The 21,370-nt window shown below is 41.8% G+C and overlaps 1 protein-coding gene across 3 annotated transcripts in view; it reads left to right on the forward strand.

Moving 5' to 3' along the window:
* The first annotated feature begins 6,668 nt into the window (after positions 1 to 6,668).
* Positions 6,669 to 21,370, forward strand: part of LOC146275310 (melanoma receptor tyrosine-protein kinase) — a 62,993-nt gene continuing 48,291 nt past the window's right edge. Inside the window, exon 1 of one of the 3 annotated variants that reach the window (XM_084702974.1) lies at positions 6,669 to 6,947. In XM_084702974.1, the coding sequence (XP_084559100.1) occupies positions 6,869 to 6,947 (79 nt within the window). In that variant the 5' untranslated portion in view covers positions 6,669 to 6,868. The remainder of the gene's footprint in view (positions 6,948 to 21,370) is intronic. The other 2 variants (XM_084702976.1, XM_084702975.1) reach the window with 2 other exon arrangements.

Consider the following 21,370-nt stretch of genomic DNA (forward strand, 5'->3'; position numbering starts at 1 on the left):
CCCGAAGGGTTTTATGAATGTGGTGTACATGGCTGACTCTTTAGCTAAAGGGATCTGCCAGAACCCCATGGTAGCATCCAATTTACTGAACACTTTTGCTCCAGCAAGCATTCCGAGGGACTGATCCACAGACGGCAGAATATACTTTTCCCGGCACACAAACTCATTCAAGCCGGTATAGTCCACACACAGTCTCAGGCATGGACTGTCTTTCTTTGGTACGACCACCATACCAGCACACCAGTCTGTTGATGCCCATGCTTCCATTTGCTGGAGCTCTTTCTTGACTTTCCCCACCAGCGGCAGGGGAATTCTCCTAGGGGTTTTCAGTGAGAAAGGCACAGCGTTTGGTTTCAGTTTGATGTGATATGCCCATTTCACCTCACCTAGCCCACTGCACAGTCTAGGGTATGTCGACTTGAGAGTGTCCAAATCTGTGCGGTCAACACGTTTGAGCAGGCCAATGGCTGTAATGGCTGGAAATCCAAGCAAGGGCGTGCTCAGATTTGACCACATAAACTTTCTGCCTGGTCTGTTTTTTTCCACTCCTCAGCTGAAGTCTGGCGAACCCTGACACATCCAGCGGAAATCGTCCCAGACTAAGCAAGGGTCTCTCTGCCTTCTGGAGAACAGGCTCCTGTGTATCGGAAAATATGCTGTTTATATCAGTCTGTGACACAGCAGTGATATCCGCTCCAGTGTCGAGTTTGAACCGGATTGTGGTGTTCCTTATTCTTATGTTAGTGGTCCATGCAGCTTTGTCGGACATCACAGAACCCAGAAAGAAACTTTCATCCTCCTCCGTCTCAATACCATCCACGTTTTTGCCTGCAAGACACATATAACACTTTGCATCGTTGGCAGGGCACTCGTGTCTAGGATGAGGTGGGCCACCACATTTGCCTTCTGCCTTCAAACACTGTCCACAGTGGCAGCATCCATCTGCACTACACTACTGGCATCACTCCTCAGTGTCTTTTGTTGCTTTTTTATCTCCTCTGATTGTCTTGCCATATTAATGGATTTTTCCAGGTTTAAATCCTTCTCCATTTGCATACGTTCGGAGAGCTTTACATCAGAAAGTCCCACTATGATCCTATCTCTGATTAGCTTGTCATGCAATGTCCCATAATTGCGGTGCTTTGCTAATGCATGTAGGGCAGTTATGAAAACATCAACTGTTTCATTTGCCTCCTGTTTGCGCATGTTAAAACGTGCACACTCATATACAATGTTCTTTCTAACAATGTAGAAAGACTCAAATCCGTCCCTCACTTTTGCGTATACCTGCTGGTCTGCAGCACTTAGTTTTAAGCCTCTCAAGATGTCTTCTGTGTTGTCTCCCATGCAGTATATCAAGTATTCACCTGGTGGACTTCGGAGCTTGCAGACAGGTTACTTGCCTGACGGAATCTCTCAAATCTCCAAATCCATTTTGTCCAGTCGTTCGGCTTGGAAAAATCTAAGGGCTCCGGCATCTGGATGTTAAACGTAGCGCTGGAAGTGTTAGCCGCCATGCTAGCTGCTTCCCGGTCTTGCTCATTATTGCTCATCAAAGTTCACCGAACACTTCTCCTGAACTATTACCTTCGTCCCTACGGTTACACAACTTTTACATATCCCGCTTTAGCTACACAGCACTTCTTACACCATGTCAGGTTCGCTTCATAATGCGCATGAAACAGTCTGTGCACTAAGGTTGTCATGTTTATTCAGTAACTGACCCCCGCAACCCACATTCACTCCCTCATCCTATTGGTCCCCAGTCCAACATAGGGCTCCCTATTGGTTAAACCTACATGTCAATCAACTATTATGAGTAACATTGAACAACACCACACTGTTCACCCCCAAAGACGCTGAGCGTCCAGGGCGGGACATAATTGCAGCATTTATCCAATTACCGTATAGTTTCGAAGCACTGCAAAAAACTGTTCAAAGCAGCCCCATTGAAGTCCATGGAAGCTGAGCTTCAACATGGAAATACACTGTGGCGCCACGGGAATGTATGAGAAGGAAATCAGTTGGTCAACCTGCTAATATATGTAGCTGATTCTGAACAAACTCATCTCAATATGAACATGTTCTAACGCATTTAAAATGTTAACACAAGCGTAAACATTTGACCATTTAATATTTTGAAATGTTAGGGGAAGCTGGGGGGTATTCGTCGTAGCTCGCTAAGCAGTTTAGCGAGCTAATTTTAAGGCTAAGATAAAACACACCCCTATTTTTGGTTCGTGGAAGCAAGTTTAGATAAATCACCATAGTAACATATCAATTAGCACTAACCTGCTCGAGAGCAGGCTAACTTAAGTGTAGCTGGATAAGCTTGCCACACCCCCGGAAAATAATTGGCAGCTCCCTTTTTGAGAGACCCAGCTGACCAAGGAGATATAGTTCGATTAACTTTCCATACCAATAGAGTTCTTCACGATCGCCAAGATCCTTTATTTCACACGGATGAGTTCTTGTTTGAGCGATATCGATTCAGCTGACAAGGACTCATTTATTTGCAAGACCTTCTCAGGCCGCACATTGCAAATATCACACGCCGCAGCAAGCTATGCTTTATGAGCTTATGCTGCTGTATGTGAATATGTAACGCTATGTTCTAAGAAATGTCTTATCTGTTGTGCCTGTGCTTTTTATGTTTCACTGTGGTAGAGTGGGAAACGTCATATAGATTCCTTTTTATGTCTTGACGTGAAGAAATGGACAATAAAGCTACTTGAAACTTTTACTGTGCTTCAGACTCTGCATAGCCTTCAGGTTTTTCGCGTCAGGTAGGCTACATTTTCATACAGTATAGGCGATGCAGAAAACATTGGCAAAGCCGCAGCATGCGTTGGTGTAAGAAAAGTGTACTTGGCGCTTAACCAGCTGATCAATCAATTGATCATATTCCTGGCCATGCCCCAGTCAATGAAATCAAAGAGGGATTTACACATAGGCCTACATGCATATACACATATATAGGGTGATATCAGGTAAAATGGGCCATTTAAGGTTTGGGGATCCCAGCCCTGACAAGTAACAGGGGATTTGATTGCTTTATGGTTGCTATGGTGGGTGGGCCAATAATTCAAACAATACTGCACCAGAAAGCTGCATGGTAAGTAGCCTGGCATACCAAATCTAATTAAACTATTATAAGGATGATAAATCTTTTTTTTTTTTTTTTTTACATGCACATAAAAAACTGCATATCTGTCTTGATGGCATCAATCACAAATAATGTTGTTAGTTTGGTATATGAACATATTTTTTGAAAAAGTTATGTTTTTCTTGGTGGTCCAATTTACCTTAACCCACTGAGGTAAAATGGGCAACATGGTTTCAGATAAAATGGGCCATCATCTGTGTCACTCACAAACACACATACACGTGTTGGAGTGTGTGTGAGGGTGTGTGTGTGTGTCACACCATGACCCCCCCAACAGTAATAATGGTAGTACATATTTTATGTACAGTGAGTATGGCGAAGGAGAAGGAAGCGAGAGGAGAGGAGAAAGGGAGAAGGAAAGAGAGAGAAAAGAGAGTAGGAGCAAGGACCAGAGAGGAAAGGATACAATGATAAAACAGGGATGGAAAGGAAGGCCAAACAATTACAATCTGTGGAAAGAGGAGAGGGTGAAGGGGGCCTTAGATTAATACATGGAGGGAGAGAAGAAAGGAATTACAGTGAGTGTGCACCTCTTATCAAGAGCATGGGGTGTGCCGCAATCAACACTGCAAAGACGCATCAGTGGAAAGGTGACTGGCAGTGAACATGTGTCAGGGCAGAAGCCCTACTTTCCACAGGAGGCGGAAAGGGAGCTTGCTGCCACCCTTAACACATTGTCGCAGAGGGGGTTTCCCTTCACAAAACGTGATGTCCAGCAAGTGGCCTTTGATTTTGCAGCCAAGAACAACATATCTGGTTTCTTCAAGACAGCAGGGAGAGCCGGATATTACTGGTTTAAGAACTTTCTAAAGCACAACCCAGAGCTTGGGATGCGCAAGCCAGAGGTCCTGTCTGCAGCACGGGCTGCTGGACTCAACAAAGAGGTGGTTAGCCAGTATGAGAGCCTTTTGGTTGAGCTGGGTATTGAGGGCACACCGTCACATGTATATGGAACTGTGACGAGTCTGGGCTTCAGGATCATTTTTTAAATTATGGCAAATATGAATATGTTTGTTTAATGCAGTTTAAATGTTTTGTGGCTGTATAAGCAACTGTGTTTTAAAAGTAAATTTGATGATAAATTACTATTTCCCTTTGCAGTTTCACTGGCCCATTTTACCTGAACAGCTGGTCCATTTTACCTGAAAATGCTTGTGCCAAAAAAGTTGGCACAGCTGATGTTTCAAGAACTGTAGGGCCTAAATAATTAAATTTTATTACATCATTTTTTTTAAAAGATCAAAAACAGTCATTAGTAATCATAAAAATACATGCAAAAGGCATATATGGTATTGTATTATTGTCCCAAACGATTTACCAAAAAGTGGCCCATTTTACCTGATATCACCCTAGTACATGCGCTTTCAGTAGGCCTACATATATCCTCATAAGTGTCTATGAATTCGTATCAATTATACTCTTTGGCCTTGTTTTTATACTTATTCTGAAAAAGTTGATATCATAATTTTCGCTAGCAAGATCTCATTCGATGATTAATTTCCATTAAGCCTACTGCCAGCAGGCACATTTAAAGAAATGTGATCTGATTGATCGGGGTAATAAGGCACTAAAGATGAGCCATTTTACCAAAATACGCATTTAGTTTATCGGCAATTTTTTTGCCAAGATGCCTGTCTTGCTCTGGCAGCGGTGGCGGTGTTTGACTTAGCCATGATAATATGCTTATGCGTCTTCGTAGAGACTCATTATAATAGTTTGCTCAGATGGCGAGAATATCACCGCTCTCTCTTTCGTCTTTTCCGCCATCATACCGTTAGAAAATCCCGGTTTTGGTGATCGACCTTTCCTGCCTTTTGAAGTAGGACGTGCTCGTGCACTTGCCCTGATAAGTTTAGCCTGATTGAAATTAACCACATGATTTGGATGCGGATCAGCCGTCGACGAACCGATTTTTGCGGTTCTCAGTTAGCTCGCTAATGTTAACGGGCTAAAGGGACAATGGATTATCTTAGCTTCAACTCTTACGACGAACGGGCCCCTGAGCTTCCCTAGCCTGGCTTCCATCCCAATTTAGCCTCGCCCACAACAACAATTTGGTCGGGAAGTTGGGTCTGGAGGGGCTCGTATTGGGGACAAACTATATAAAACCAGGAGCTGGGTGGAAAAAATGAAATTGCCAGGGTGGGCTTTATACAATGATGGACAGATGATCAACAGTAACGTAATCAACAACGTCACGAAATAGCGGTTGGGTTGAATTTGTTTTCAACAAACAACATATTACGTTGCTATGATTGGTTGTAGTTCTATCCAATTGAGCGAAGAGGCATTTGTTTTACGAGTTCGGTTGAAACATGCCGCATAGTCACAGCCCAACAGAGATTTAGCAGACTCATATTCTGACTAGAATTGTGAGTATGACAACGTCAGGCTTGGTTTGGGGAAAAACTATGTCCGAAATTGTCAGAGTGGGCTTTATAAGATGATGGACAGATGATCAACAGTATGTCACAGCGAGAATTGCTATAGAGGTCTGGCACAAATTTGGTGCAGATCTGCATAGTGAGTGCGACTGCTACGCGAATGTGCTGATTCGAAAACGGATCTGGCACAGATGTAAATGCTGTGTAACGTAATCAACCACGTCACCAAAGAGCGCTTGGATTGAATTTGTTTTCAACAAACAAAATATTACGTTGCTCTGATTGGTCGTAGGTCTATCCAATTGAGCGAAGAGGCATTTGTTTGCCCCATACTCACAGCCCAACGGAGAGTTATCAGACTTAGTGATGGGAAGTTCGGTTCATTTTACAGATTCGGTTCTTTTAATCTCGTTCAGTAAAATGAACGAATCTTTTTTCGAGTCATTCGTTCATTTCAACCGGGAGGGGGGGGGGGGGGGGGTTATATTGTTATTATTAGTTACAGAATGCGTAGCCTAACAAGATCAAATGAAGCAGACAGTGTTGGCCTACATGCTTCCGAGAGGCCCCTTAATCGATAGGCTAGGCTTCTGGCCATAATAAGTTGTTACGTCAATTATTAATTGGCAGCATTTATGCCATTTACAACATACTTTATGCCTGTAAGGTGTCATTAAGTAGCCTAACTTTATTTCTTTAGGGGAAATAGGGGGGTTCGGACAGACCTACCCCCACTGCTAAAATAAATCCTAGAGGAAACACTGCAGTGTGTTTGCGTGAGTGTTTGTTAATAAGGATTTGTTAATACCTGCAGTACTGCACAACGCAAATCAGCCCAGACCGTGACTGTTGAGACTTGTCTCCAGTAAAAAATAAAACCTCCAATAAAACCTCTGTCTAAACCAGAAAGCCCTGAAATGATGAATGTTTGCTAACCAGACCACTCCAATTCAGTCATTCATTCAACAATATGTGTCAAAGAAAAGAGAAACCTCGTAAACATGTTTTCTTGCAAATGACAGGCACACGCCCTCGAGTTGCCAAGACCTACACATTACCTGCTCATCCTCCTCCCTACGTCAGAACCTAGCAGCGCTCCTATTGACAAACTGCTGACGAGTAGACGGAGTTGAGAGCAGAGGAGTGGTCAGTGCGACCGACTCAGATACAGGGGATAAACTATCAGGATCCCAGTAGAGGACAGTTCAGGCAGCTATTGGTACAAACACCTACGCACCGGACCCCAAAGCGGCTGGGGATTGATTCCTCTAGTGCGTGTGATCGCAACTATAGCAGACAATCGGAGTGAAAAACTTAAATGGAGAGAATGCGTCTGGAGTTGGGAATGGTCTTCGCTGCTCTTCTCTGCCGGGTTTGCTGCGTGCCCGCAAAGAAAGGTAAGATTCCGTCTCAAGACGTCTGACGGCCAGTAACCAGAGTTTATAAATTTATATTATGTATAATTACTCCTGTCTCGAAAGCAGATTTTGAAGCCTACGTAAAGGAGGCAAAAAATATCTCACCCAAAGTTCAGTCAACTTTTGTTGTTTCTAATTACGAAATGAGTCGCATCATTTTAGAAGAAGAGTAGTAGGCCTAACAGTTTTCAATTCCGAAATGCTTGTGACAGAATGACAACGCTACGCAGTCAGAACGACATGTTTGTTCAAGGTTTCAAATATTTGAAAAGAGCTTTATTTATTCCTGAATGTGCTTTGTTTGAAAAGTGAAAACGTTCGCCATGATCATAAGTGAGTTGTTACAGAAGCAGTAACCCTTTAGTAAGTATCCTGTAGCATATAAAGAGTGGGAGAGAGGAGGAGGAGATGTATTGGTGCAGGTGTGCAAAGTAAAGCTGATGCTCTTTGTTTCTTACACACCTGTACACACCACATTGACAGAGAGAGACAGGAGGGACAGTCATTTACAACTGCATGATAGGTTAACCATGAGTCAGTGTAAATATCTGAGCCCCTGCTTTAGCTGATGTCAGCCAGGTTAGCTCTACCGCCAGCCCCAGGGTTGCTCCCAGTGTCTGGGTGACTTGATTGGGGATGGTAGTCCGAGCCATCTTGCTCCGGCAGGTTCTGCTGTTGTGTCTGGGAGTCTCAGAGAGAGGACAGAGAGATAACTTTTCTCTTGTTTATCAGAGGAATGTGGCTGATGCTTGTTACTCTCAGATAAAATTCTCCATATCGCTCCACTTTCTCAGAAACTACTTAATAATTAAATTACAATTATTTGGACAGACCCTCATATTCCTTCTATTTTTGGATGATTCCATTGGTCTAGGTCCCCCAGGTCAACTCAATCAACCACACATAAAGTGTTTAATCTAGTGCTTGGTGGTGTTAACATGTGGTCAACCTCTTTTAACAAGGGAGCATGTTTCCATGGTGATTGCAAGGTGCTGTCTTGGAGTCTGCAGGTTCTTGAATATAGAATTTGAGGAATTCAGATCAATTGTCACTTGCTGTCGCTGGCATTCTCTCTCCAGGAATGGCAGAGCTGCCCTTCCTAATTCACTGGAGAAAGTAGTAGGCAGGCAAACCTCCCATACGCTGTAGCTACCTCTACTGTGGGCATCTGCCTGGTCATGCCCCTAGATTCTAGATGAATGAATGAGTCATGTTGTTGTGGAATCATGTGTCCAGCAGGTATTCTGTCAAACAAAACAATACTGAGAAAGGTTGTTTTGCTGTCAATATTAGACAAACAGCTCTCTGTCTGTCACACAATTCCTCTCTTTTGGTCATTATACAACATTTACCTCCTGACTGCAGATGTTGTCATAGTAGACTGTTCTGGACAAGGACAAAATGTCCAGGTCCAAGGTCAATCTGACTCAATGCTGGCTGGGCCCCCTCAGCCAGCTACAGGCCTGCAAGGCTCCCACAATGCAGCTGTGTGGAGTCAGGATACACATAACTAGTCAAGCTACACATTAGCCAGGCTACACATAACTAGTCAGGCTACAACTAACTAGTCAGGGTACAAATAACTAGTCAGGCTACACAAGTCAGGCTACACATAACTAGTCAGGCTACAAATATCTAGTCAGGGTACAAATAACTAGTCAGGCTACACATAACTAGTCAGGTTACACAATAAGCATTTTGAGAAAGCTTTAGGTTACAGGAGTGTATGTAGTAGTAAGTTACTTAGATGTCAAATGTATATTTCTTAACCAGAGACATACAAACAGATCTTGGGTATAACTGTAGGTTAATATATTTAGTTTAACTGGCTGCCTTCACTATAAATCAATACTTTTGTAATCGGATTGATCAAAGGTAATTGACCACACGTTTTTGATGTAGTGTACAATGTACATTTGTAGTGCATCAATAAAAATGTCTGCAGAGCATTTATCAGCCATTTAATCTGTTATGTGTTATTGAGTGCTAAGAGGACAAAGTATTTATTGATGTTATGATTGACCCTCTGGGTAGGTCAGAGATGTTAGGCAATAAAAAGACTCAGAGACAAAGCTGCTGATGCTCCTGACCAGTGATGACAATCCCACATGCAGGCCTGCCTCTACTCTAGCAGCTGGGTTTTTAACTGTGTGAACTCTTTATCATTGTAAAAATTGCTAAAAGAAATAAATGTGCAGGCAAGAAACATTGAACAACGCTGTTCTCCTTAGAACTGTTTCTGCAAGTGTGTGGGTTGGAACTTGATGTTGCATCACTTCGTCTTCAAGTTCTCCTGAAGACTGGTATGATGGATGGTCTGTTTCAACACTGCTGTGATTCATTCAATCATGCTGCGAGCTTCAAGCAACAGCTCATTTCTCCAACTGACCTTGTTAATTGTTGATTCTTTGTTGATTATCTTTGATGATCTGCATATTCATATTGTACCATAAGCACATCAACCCTGATAGAACATAAATTCCTTAAGGAGTCTAGGCGTGTGTGTCAGGTAACACTTAATAAGTGTGCTGGTGTATGAGAGAAGTACTGCTCACTTTGTGGTGTTACATGTTAGAGTTTGACACAGACCCTATCACACAGGACAGTTTGATGATGTTGGCTGTTGAGACATCTTAGACTAGAGGCGGATGTTTGGAGAGCCGAGACATGTTTCCTCTGCTGGGATCTCTGGGTGTGATCCTGCTCACACTGACCTAGACACAAATAAACCTTCTGCAGCAGCCTGATTGCATAGACTCGCTAGAGCACACAGTATTTCTGTTCAAACTCTGTTCTGCCTGACTAGACTTTTGCAGAAGGGCCTGAACAAGTGATGAAAAGCAGATTGTTTTGTTATAGGGCTTAATTCAAGACAACTCTAATCTGGTTAGGAAAAATTTAATCTAGAGACAGACTGCAGGGGTACTGCTCTCTCTGTGAGAAACATTCTGATGATTGCCCCGAAAGAATGTTGTTGTCCTTGTAGGCAGAGAAGTGAGAGGGGGCGGGGGGGCATGGAGAGATTGAGAGTGAATCGAGAGAAAGGGGTCGAAGGAAGAGGGAGCAAGAGAGGAGAAAAAGTGGAAGAGCTTAAAAAAACAAAACGAGGAAAAGGGGGAGTGCAGGATGAGCAGGAGATCATCTGAAGAGGTTGTGAAATTCCTGTTAGGGTAGTGTAGTCAGGAAGGATTTCCTGTGGACTGCAGACTTGCTTTGATGTTTGTTGTCTTGTTAAGTATTCAGAGCAGCTATATCAGTGTGTGACAGACGTTAGAACAGACACTCGTAATGTACCTGTCAACGTAGTTTGATTCCAAATGTAATTATTCCAACGCCTAATGGTTCCATATTTAATAATACATCAGGACCCTTTTCTCAAGACTCAGATGAGTGTGTGTGAGTTGCATGTGATTGCTTGTGTGTTCTTGCTTGTGTGTGTGTGTGTTAGGGATGTCCCCACCCAGTCGACTGGTCGACTGTTTGGTCGATATGCTCTTGGTCGGCTAGATCATTCGAGCAGCCGTATGGCAAAGTGAGATCTGATTCCTGCTTGTGTCACCATTGCTGAATTAAAGAAATGCTCTAAAGAAATTGTAGATCATACTATTTAAGACACAGTGGCGGCTGCTGGTCTTTCAAATAGGGGAAGCTCATTTTCGGCCAACATCCCATTTATTTTGCTAGTTCACTGGCTAGTTCACCCACATGACACTAGCCTAACCTACTGTATGAATGAACAAACAAACAAACAAAACTCGAAGGAAATGTGGGAATTAGGTTAAACTGAAACAAGGAATGTAGTGTATAATTGTATGAAATGTATGATGAAAATTGGCTGGCAATTTTTCCAAGCAAATACCAAGAAAAAGGCTGCAGCAGTTTGTTTTTTGACTAAACTTGCAACATCCGCAATGGGAGTGAGCTCGAATTATTTGTTTGTAAATTTTCAGGATGCGCGCGCAGCATGATTTCAGAAAACCGGGAAAAGATAGCCGTCATAACAGCTATAGAATTACACAGATTATACAAATAGTTTGATTTAAAAAGACCAAAAAGGTCGAAGAGGACAGCCTGTAAGAGAAAAAGCGATTCCCCATTGGTCTGTCACAGAATTTTGATTTGGGTCACGAAAGTCTTGAAATTTAAGTAAGAATGTCACCCGGTAGACCGCATAGTCTTAGGCGTCAGCCATGTCTTCACATCATGTTACAAAGTTCACAAATTTTACACTTTTACAGTCAAATCTACACCAAAAAAAGTAGAGCACGGCAGCTTTCGTTTCAACAGATATGGGAATTCTGCTTTTAGCCAGCTGGTCCGACTATTTTTATGATTTGTGTAAAACTGACAATCTGAGTGAGACTGCGTCCCCGTCCCACACTGTTTTGACGTTAACCTCGTGTTGCTCACTGGAAGTGTGCACAATGTTGTATTTCACTCCATTCTACACCAAAAACGTCAGGGAGGACTGCCTTTTGTAGTTACAAGCCTGCTGAAGATAGCCAGCATCTCGGATTTCTTTAACCAAGCCTGTTTCATTTATCATTTGACTGAGGAAGCGACCTCCGTTAGCCAGGCTAGTTTTGCCCGTTTCACTCGTCAGGCTATTTCAAGGCCTGGGGGACAAGTGACTTTTCTGCATGGACAAGTGAACTTAATGTACTTGTCCAAATGACAAGTGCCTCAAAAGGTTAATGTCAAGCCCTTCAATCCAGTGTCCAGAGATATATCATTACCTGATCGACACTCCAAGCATATATATACCCGGGAGAAGTTCGTCTTTTGCCACCGACATGCGTAGTTGAGCATGCTTGACGTCGTGTGACGTAGGGTGATAATTGGTCTATAGCTTCGGCGACTTTTTAGAGTACAAAATCGCTGTCAATCAAAAGGAGATGCAGTCTTTCAACAGACCCTCCAATCATCACACAAAAGCCCGGCGTCCAGTCCAGCCCACTCCTCCATTTGCCCCCAGAGACACTGAGCGTCCGTGGGCGGGACCTTATCGCAGCATTTATCCAATGACCGTTCAACACGGAGGGAGGGTGACGCTACAGGAAAGTATGAGAAGAAATCGTGTCAGTCGCTCTGCTACTTTATGTAGCTGATTCTGAACAAACTTGTCTTTGAGATGAACGTGTTTTAACTAGTGGTGGGCCGTTATTGGCGTCAAACGTGACGTGCTAACATGGATGCAGCTATGAAGGTCCCTGTTTGCTTCAGGGAAAATGTATTTTTAAGAAGCTTCCCAATGGAAACCTCGACCAAGAGTAAGGTTGTTTGCACCTTGTGCTATGCGGAATTAGTTTACTGTAGGAGTTCTTCCAGTCTCAAATACCACCTAAATGTAAAGCATCCCTTAGCTAATGCGGAAGATGCCGGGCCAAGCACTGATGTAGTGCAGGGGAAGAGTCGTCGTCAAACTCAAAATGTTTGAGTGCAACCGAGGCAAGCCCGTCAGCACAGCTCTATCAGCCAAGCTAACTAATCCTTTATTAGGGTTAAAAACCCTAATAAAGTTTATAAACACAAGTACATCTTATTGAACATAATTTATTTTCATCACCAATTATCTTAGTAGAACAGCTTTCTCAAGCAGTTTGTGATGCATTTTGGAAACAGGAGATGAGCCCCTGGTTTAATGCACCACTTGGCTTGAGAAACCCTTTCTCAAAAACGTACTTTTAGTCATTATTTGGGTAGCACACATTCTGAATGCCTTCGGTGGAATTCAAATGAGCCATTTTAATCTAAATTAATCTAGATTTACATTTATTCATTTAGCAGACGCTTCAAACCAAAGCGACTTCCAAGAGAGAGCTTTACAAAGTGCATAGGTCACTGATAATAACAAGAAGATAGCCCCAAAAACATTGAGGGTAGCCAAAACATGAAGCACATATTGTGAACAACCAAAATAAGTGCCAAAGGGAAGAACCATAAGAGCATGTAGTTAAACAAGTTACAATTAAACAACATTAATTGTGCAAGTGTGCCTGTAGAAAAGCAAGCAACAGAAAAAAAAATTCACAGCAATTTAAATCAGTTACCACTAACCAACAAGAGCAACAAGTCTCTAAGCAAGAGTCATTGTGATCCTTGAGGAAACTAACATTGGGACCAGCAAACCATTCCTAAGTACCGTTGTACTCCCAGAACTGCGTCTTGAGCCTTTTCTTGAAGGTGGGGAGACAGTCAGTGTCTCTGATGGAGGTGGGGAGTTGATTCCACCACTGGGGGGCCAGACAGGAGAAAAGCTTGTGTTGGGACCGGGCGGTCTTGAGCGGTTGGACCACCAGGCCGTTGTCTGAAGAAGACCGTAGGTGGCGGGTGGGGGTGTAAGGCTGCAGGAGACTATTGTTAACACAATAGTAAATATTTAAATATTTGACCATTAATTTTTTTACATTTTAGGCAGGCATGAAAACGGGTCAGGGGTGAAAAAAGTGAGAAGGATATTTATTACCCCTCTAAGGGGGTCCGGGTGCATGCTCCCCCATAAGAAAAATTTAAATATAACATATTTTAAAGAATCAATCAGATGCATTTTGAGATACTTTTTTGCCAACCTGGGGAGAGCTGGAGAAACTTAAGCCATGAGTCAAAAATTATTATGGCCTCCTTACTAAGTATTATGCAAGCCATTTGATGCCAGCCTGTCACTGGGTCTAACATGTACAGTATATGAGGCACAATGTTAGCCTGTCTGCCAGCCCAACTTCTCCCCGCCCACAAAAAAATGTGGTCGGGAAGTTGGGTCTGGAGGGTCTCGTATTGGGAACAACGACATAAAACCAGGATCTGGGCGGACCAATGAAATTGCCAGGGCGGGCTTTATACAATGATGGACAGATGATCAACAGTAACATAATCAACAACGTCACGAAAGAGCCCTTGGGTTGAATTTGTTTTCAACAAACAACATATCACGTTGCTCTGATTGGTTGTAGGTCTATCCAATTGAGCGAAGAGGCATTTGTTTTACGAGTTCGGTTGAAACACACCACGTAGTCACACCCCAACGGAGAGTTTTCAGACTCATATTCTGACTAGAATTATGAGTATGATAACGTCAGGCTAGCACAATGTGGTAAGGGCACCACAAACGGCTTAATGCATAACCCCCACAAGAGATGGTGGACATGCTGTAACTTAACTTGTCTACTCTTCCATCATGATTGACAGCCAATTCAAGTACCAGCGTACTTTGAAGTCAAAATGCGTATCCGCTACACAAATTGCGTACAGGTTGGCAGGTTTGCTTATTGATAGAACGGCAGGGACGGACTGGGACTAAAAATAGGCCTTGGACTTTGATCCAGACCGGCCCACCAGAACCGGTCCCGTATACGCCACAACAGCGAGCGCCCTGCTAATGCATGCAAATTCTGTGCCTGATGTGATGCTAGTCAGGGACTTCCATGGTTAATGCGAGCGCGCAGCGCTTGAGCAAATTTTCTGGGCTGATTTGAGCGAAAAATTGTTTTTGGAGCTTGAAACAAACAAACATAGCCGTTTGTCCAATTTGTAAAACGTTGTTTCATGAAGGTAATTAGGTTTACGTTTCTTAACCTGGTTTTCCATCTTTATATTGTCTCAAATTAGCTTTCGATCTGTCAGTGTCACTGTTGTGTGTAGGCGGCACATACGTTCATTTGGAATTTTCCACCGGAGCTTTAACTAGCTAGCTGGCTAACGTTGAGTTCCATGCACTCGCACCTGTTCGCAGTTCACTGAATATGAATACCCCCCCCACCCCCCCAAAAAACAATTTCTCACCGAATCTACACAATTCACGTAGGTCACCTGTTTTGGTTTCAAAACGGCGAATTTCGCAGAAAGTTGAGGGATTTTCATGTCTGTTTAGGGGAAGCCAAGCTTCCCTTGCAGTCTTAAAGAAATTAAGTGTTAAGAAACAAATAAACAAACAAATGAAGAAACTCTAAAAATATATAATTTAAAAAAAAGTGTTACTGTTTTCCCTTACGTTAATCTTTTTTTTTTTGCACACAGTACAATTGTGCCTAACTACAAACTCGTTGTCTACAGTTGGTGTTATTAATCCTTAATTATATCGGCATTAGGTAACAACAGGACTGGTGACACAAGGTTTATTATTAGTAATAAATAATTTTATAGCGACTGAATCTGGAATGTCCAGCAGCTACATTGAGTCAGATCGGGAAAACATTTGTACATTTATGTTTGTCAAGTTGTCATTCACCCTTCTTACGTATTTCTTTCAGTTTATTTCTTAATAGCCTACAGTGAGGCAAAACATCACACAAAATGGTTTGATGAAAAACATTGTGACATTTATAGAAAAATGTAGATTAGTTGATTTTCAGAAGTGTTCAGTCGAGTCTTGGTCGAGCAAAGAAAATCTTAATCGGGGACAACCATTGTGTGTGTGTTTTGCGCCGTAGCTGTGTGGAAAAGACACCTTCTGGGAACCAAGAAGTGAGCAGGAAATCAACAAACCAAGTGACTAGCTCTCTATCACTGTGAGGGAGTCAGGGATGGTCACTGTGATTGTATGTATGTGACACGCTCTGGTGAAAAAGGGCCTTTGTAGGTAGGGCTGTCCCCACTCAGTCGACTCGTCGATTTTCTGGTCGATATGCTCTTGGTCGATTTTTTTAGTCGAGCTGCCGTATGGCAGTGTGAGATCTGATTCCCGCCTGTGTCATCATTTCTTAATTAACGAAATGTTCTACAGAAATTGTAGATTATATTATTTAAGAACAATTAAGCAACTCAAAAAATATATAATTTAAAATAAAAGGTTTACTATTTTCCCTTTCGTTAATCTGAGCTTTGTTTTGGTTTGGTATTTTGCACACGGCACAAGCAGAAACAGCAAAAACGGCACAAGCACAAATGGCTACAAACTCTGCCATAGCCTACTTTATCGGTGTTATTAGTCAAAATGGCAAAGAAGTCTGTGGTATGGCAGCATTTCATTAAAGTACAATTACATTTACAAAGTACCAGGTGACTCGAAAAACGTTGAATGCAAACTCTGCCAACAACGGTTTATTTTTCATAGTTCGGCGTCAAATATGATTTAGCCTACCACCTGAAAAACGTAAGTTGGCCTAGCCCTACTTTGCTCATGCTAACTCGCTGGGTTAAAAAATGAATATGCCTATTATAAGAATCACATCCAAATGGAATGACATTATCTTCTCCGGCCAAGACAACAAAATCTTTCTCTGTTGCACCGTTCCCCACTCAGCTTCTACGTAAGTTCACATGCTGTAAATTCAGGCAGTGATAAGCACGCTATGATGATTTGCATGTTAAACAAACAATAGCCTATTTTTAATTTGTAGTACATTGTAAGAGATAATAAATACCATCGGCATTCGGTTACAACAGGACTGGTGATACGAGTCTTATTATTAGTAGGCTATTAGCGTCTGAATCTGCAATGTCCAGCAGCCATTGAGTCAGATTGCGAAAATGTTTGGGTTTTTTTTGGTGAAAAAAAAAAAAGCATTTCAAATTTTGATTAGTCAATTTTCAGACGTTTTAGTCGAGTCTTGGTTGACCAAAGAAATTATTAGTCGGGGACAGCCCTAGTTGTCGGCCAAAGTTAATTTAAGTTTTTTTACAGCATGCAAAACTGCAGATTGTAAACCTTCAAATGCTGTTTCATATATTGAAATCCTTAAATAGTTGCAGAAGATAGGCGTATCTGGTTGCTAAACCTGGAATGCTTTAGAAAAGAAATCACCCTTGAAATAGAAGCTGGAAATGGAAGCTGGCCGTCGAGTGGATGCAGGGTTCTCCAGCACCAGATGTATTGTTGCAACTGCTTTCCTGCAAGTGTGAACGGTCATGCAAACTCTCAGACTGCACGTGCCTTGCCAATAGCCTGAACTGCACTGACGTGCAAGTTGCGAACCTGCAGCAACCATCCCGTCGGTGTCAAGGAAGAGGTTGTAGACCTCGAGGACTCTGATGCTGATAACAGTGATGAAGACTAGACTACTGATCCATGGTGTGAATGTTTTGGCACAATCACAAGGACATTCATGGTTACAAATATGCATGAGTAAAACATAATACATAAACATGCCATATTAGTGTAATGAAATTTGGGTTATCCGTAAATTTGCTTGTTGGAACTAGGGCAATTCCTTTAATTGTGGTAAAAACTTGTAAAATGTTCATCAATGTTTTCCTCATACAACATGTGCATGTTGTAGGCTACTGTGATTCAGTAGGACTACCCAGGGAACTTGTATGACAATAGTATAAATGAAAATGTACTGAAAATCACTATAATCAGCAAAATTTTCATAGGCCCTATTGTTCGACCCTTTCTGCCATAAAACAAATTCTGCCTCCAGGAATGACAAAGGATTATTCGGATGGTATAAATAAAGCACGTCAGACATGTATTTGTGGTTTGTAGTTCATTCTAGCCCCATGTGGAAACAGCAATTGCATCATTAGTGAATGTTTCCGAGTTTGCCTTTTCGCTTTCATTATGCGGAGGGTGGGTACATTCCAGAGATGATAACTACCAATAAGCTCCCAGTCTGCAATGTTTATCACATCAAAATACTACACCAATTCAAAAATTATAACTAGGATTGGTTTCCTTTGATGGTATGATAAGTGGAATTTCTGGCCTGGGCCCAAAGATTCTACACCTTTTCACGCCTTCAGACAGGGTATGATCATGGACGGATTAAGAAACCATGGGTCCCTGGGCCTGGACGTGTCAGCCCCCCCCCCCCCCCCCCTCCCCGCAAAAAAAATATATATATTGATAATTTTGTTTAAAAACGCAAAAGTACTCCAGTAATCAACTAAATAAACAACGTTTATATTCCAAAAATATTTGATAGTTGTAACCCTACAGTGTACATTTGTATCCCACACAACCCTCTCTTTTTCTGGAAAAGTTACCATCATAGGCTTAACAATATTATATCTTCAATAAATAGTGTGTCTTGGGGGTGCTTAGACACAGCTCTAATGCTACTGTTTTGCACTTGCTTTTTGGATTTCTACAGTACTCTATTGCATGGAGTACTCAGTCCCTCTAAAGTCCTATAGATAAACTGAGGGGATAAACACTCACTTGAAAGGTGTCATGATGGTTTCTTTCTTGTAACATCTTCAAAGTGAATGTTTAGGCTAATTTTTTGTGGAATCAGTAGGACTTTTGGGGCCCTGTTAAAGACATTAATGACTTAGCATACACCGGCTATGGCGCATCGTGTCATTTCATCATATCAATACATATCAAGTAAATAACAGCGACGATACACAGAGGCTCTGGGTTAGGGGCCCCCTGAGCTCATGGGCCCCTGGACCTGGTAGGCCCGTTGGTTAATCCATCCCTGGGTGTGATTGTTTTTGTTTAATCATTAGAAGCGCCGAGCGTCGGTAATTTATTTCACCGCACTGAAGATATTTTTTTTCTGTCTCTGCATTCGTTCAAATTTCACGATCCTGCTTTCTTGACTTATCCTATGTATCTGTCTTTTATCAACAAGTATTTTTTTGTTTCTAAATCACACTGGAAAAAGCTAGTTTTTCTGTTCAATTGCTGCCAGCTGTGCATCTGGCAATTTTTCCCTGCCTTTCAAGGCTGCGATTCACTTTTCTATCAGCAGATATCGCAAAGCCTCCTTTGCACAAGTGTAATTCAGACTGTTATAACCTAAATAAGTATAATAAGTATAAATATGTATATGTATAGGAAAATATGCATAGCCTATGCAATATTACAACAACAATTTAATAGAATTCTATGAAATGCATTTGCTTCACTAGATTACACTAGATACATTTGTGTGTAGGCAGGTAAGCACAATTCTTATGTTATGACCTAGCGGCAACAATAATTGTAATGGTAAAAAGAAGTAGCCTGCTTTTTAAAGCGGACACACTTAACAAATAAAGACATGTCTGAAACATCAAGAGGTATAAATGAGTGAGTATTTCTACAACATCTTAGAAAGCTAAAGGAAATGTAGACCTATTATTGAGGTCTTGAGAGAGCTGTGTAAGCATTTACGTTACATTTACATTTATTCATCTTTTATCCAAAGCGACTTCCAAGAGAGAGCTTTAGAAAAGTCCATAGGTCACTGATCATAACAACGAGATAGCCCCAAAGCATTGCGGGTAGCCAAAACAAGAAGCACACATTGTGAATAACGGAAAAATAAGTGCCAAATGGAAGAACCATAAGAGCATGTAGTTAAGCAAGTTACAATTAAACAACATGAATCTGTAAGTTCAAGTGTACCTGTAGAAAAACAAGCAACAGTAAAATAAAAATGAGACTAACTAAAATAGGATATTTCGCAGCGAATACAACAGTTGAAATCAGTTACCGCTAACCAACAAGAGCAACAAGTCTCAAAGCAAGAGTCATTGTGATCCTTGAGGAAACTAGCATTGGGTTCAGCAAACCATTCCTAAGTACCGTTGTACTCCCGGAACAAGTGCGTCTTGAGCCTTCTCTTGAAGGTGGAGAGACAGTCTGTGTCTATCAAATCAAATGTATTTGTATAGCCCTTTTTACACGCAAGCATGTCACAGAGGGCTTCACATACGCCCATAGAACTGCCCCTCAACCAACCTAAACCCTCAAGGAAGACAAGGAAAAACTCCCAACGGGAGAAAAAATTGAAGAAACCTTGGGAGGAGCAATTCAGAGAGGGATCCCCTCCTCCAGAGACGGTTGGTAAGAGAGAGGAGCAGAACACAAGCTAAACATAGTCATACAATGTCAATGGGTTTTGAAACACCAAAATCCATTGTTAGGCTTTATAGACGTTGGATGGGACCTGGAAACTCGCTGTTGGCCGTCATGGGGACTGGTTTCCGGTTGACGACCTGGTCCAGCGTTGGTAGACCGACGACCAGGCAGGTCCTGATAGCTCAGACCCCCCACACCACAAGGGATGTGTGGGGGGGACAGAGAGGAGAACAGGGATTAGAGAATGCCAGGAGCAGCTAACAGTTAGAGTCGTAATAAAATGAGATCCCCACCGGTCAAGTGTGGACTAGTGCAGCAATTTAACAAAGCTAAGAGGGTATTTGATGCAACCCCACACACCAAGACAGCGACAGCCCCCCTTGGTTGGAACATGAAATCTGTTCCGGGGGAAACAACTCTAAAATAGGTTATATTTATACGAATAAGGATGAAAACAACCAGTCCCCCGTTGTCTCCAACTAGTAAACTATAACAATATACAGCAACGGAACTATTACAGTAACAATATACAATAACAGATTTACTTTATTTGTAACATCTAAATGGGCAGTGTGAACATAAGCTAAAATTACAATTTAAAAGTTACATGTGAACACACATAGGCAAACGACACCCCAGGTTTACATAGAAAGTACACACATACTTACCTTTAACAATCATAGAATTGACTAAACAAGAACGTTTTTTATCTAGTTTTAAATGTCGAAACAGTATCAGCCTCCTTAATTGAGAAAGGTAATTTGTTCCAGAGAAGAGGTGCTCTATATGAGAATGCCCTACCTCCAGCAGTTTTTTTCTTAATTTGGGGTATTACCAGCTAGCCGGCATCTTGAGATCCTAGAGTCCTTGCGGGGCAATAGGGTGCAAGGAGACCGGAGAGGGACAGTGGTGCCAATCCATGTAGAGATTTGTAAGTTAGTAGTAAAACTTTGAAATCAGCTCTGGCTTGGATAGGGAGCCAGTGTAAAGAGATAAGAGTAGAGGTTATATGATCAGACTTTCTTGTTTTTGTCAATAGTCTAGCAGCAGCATTTTGTACCCGCTGTAAATTTTTCAAGTAGGTAATTGGGAGGCCAGAGAACAACACATTGCAGTAGTCTAATCGGGACGTAACAAAAGCATGTATTAGTTTTTCAGCATCATCCTCTGAGAGGAATTTTCATATTTTGGCAATATTACGTAGATGGAAAAATGCAGTTCTGGTGATTTGTTTTAATATGGTACTCAAACGAAAGGTCTGGGTCCAATGTGACTCCTAAAATTTTTACCAGCTGGCTTTGAGATACTTTGACGGCATCTAAATTTAAGGTCAGATAAGATAAATTATTTCTATATTTTTTAGGGCCGAAAATTTGAACCTCGGTTTTATCCGAATTAAGAAGGAAATTTGCTGTCATCCAAGTTCTCAACCAGGAAACACATTTTTCCATAGCATGTGGAAATTCTCCAGGCTTTATGGACATGTATAGCTGAGTATTATCTGCATAACAGTGAAAATTTACCCCAGAGCTTCTAATTATGTTTCCTAAAGGCAACATATAGAGTGAAAATAACAGAGGGCCTAGAACTGAACCCTGTGGTACTCCGTATTTTACAGTAGTGCTCCTGGATGAGCAACCATCATAGTGGACATATTATGATCTATCAGATA

This window comes from Hypomesus nipponensis, chromosome 8 (genome assembly GCF_054491055.1).
Source record: "Hypomesus nipponensis isolate SF chromosome 8, ASM5449105v1, whole genome shotgun sequence".
Taxonomy (NCBI): Eukaryota; Metazoa; Chordata; class Actinopteri; order Osmeriformes; family Osmeridae; genus Hypomesus; species Hypomesus nipponensis.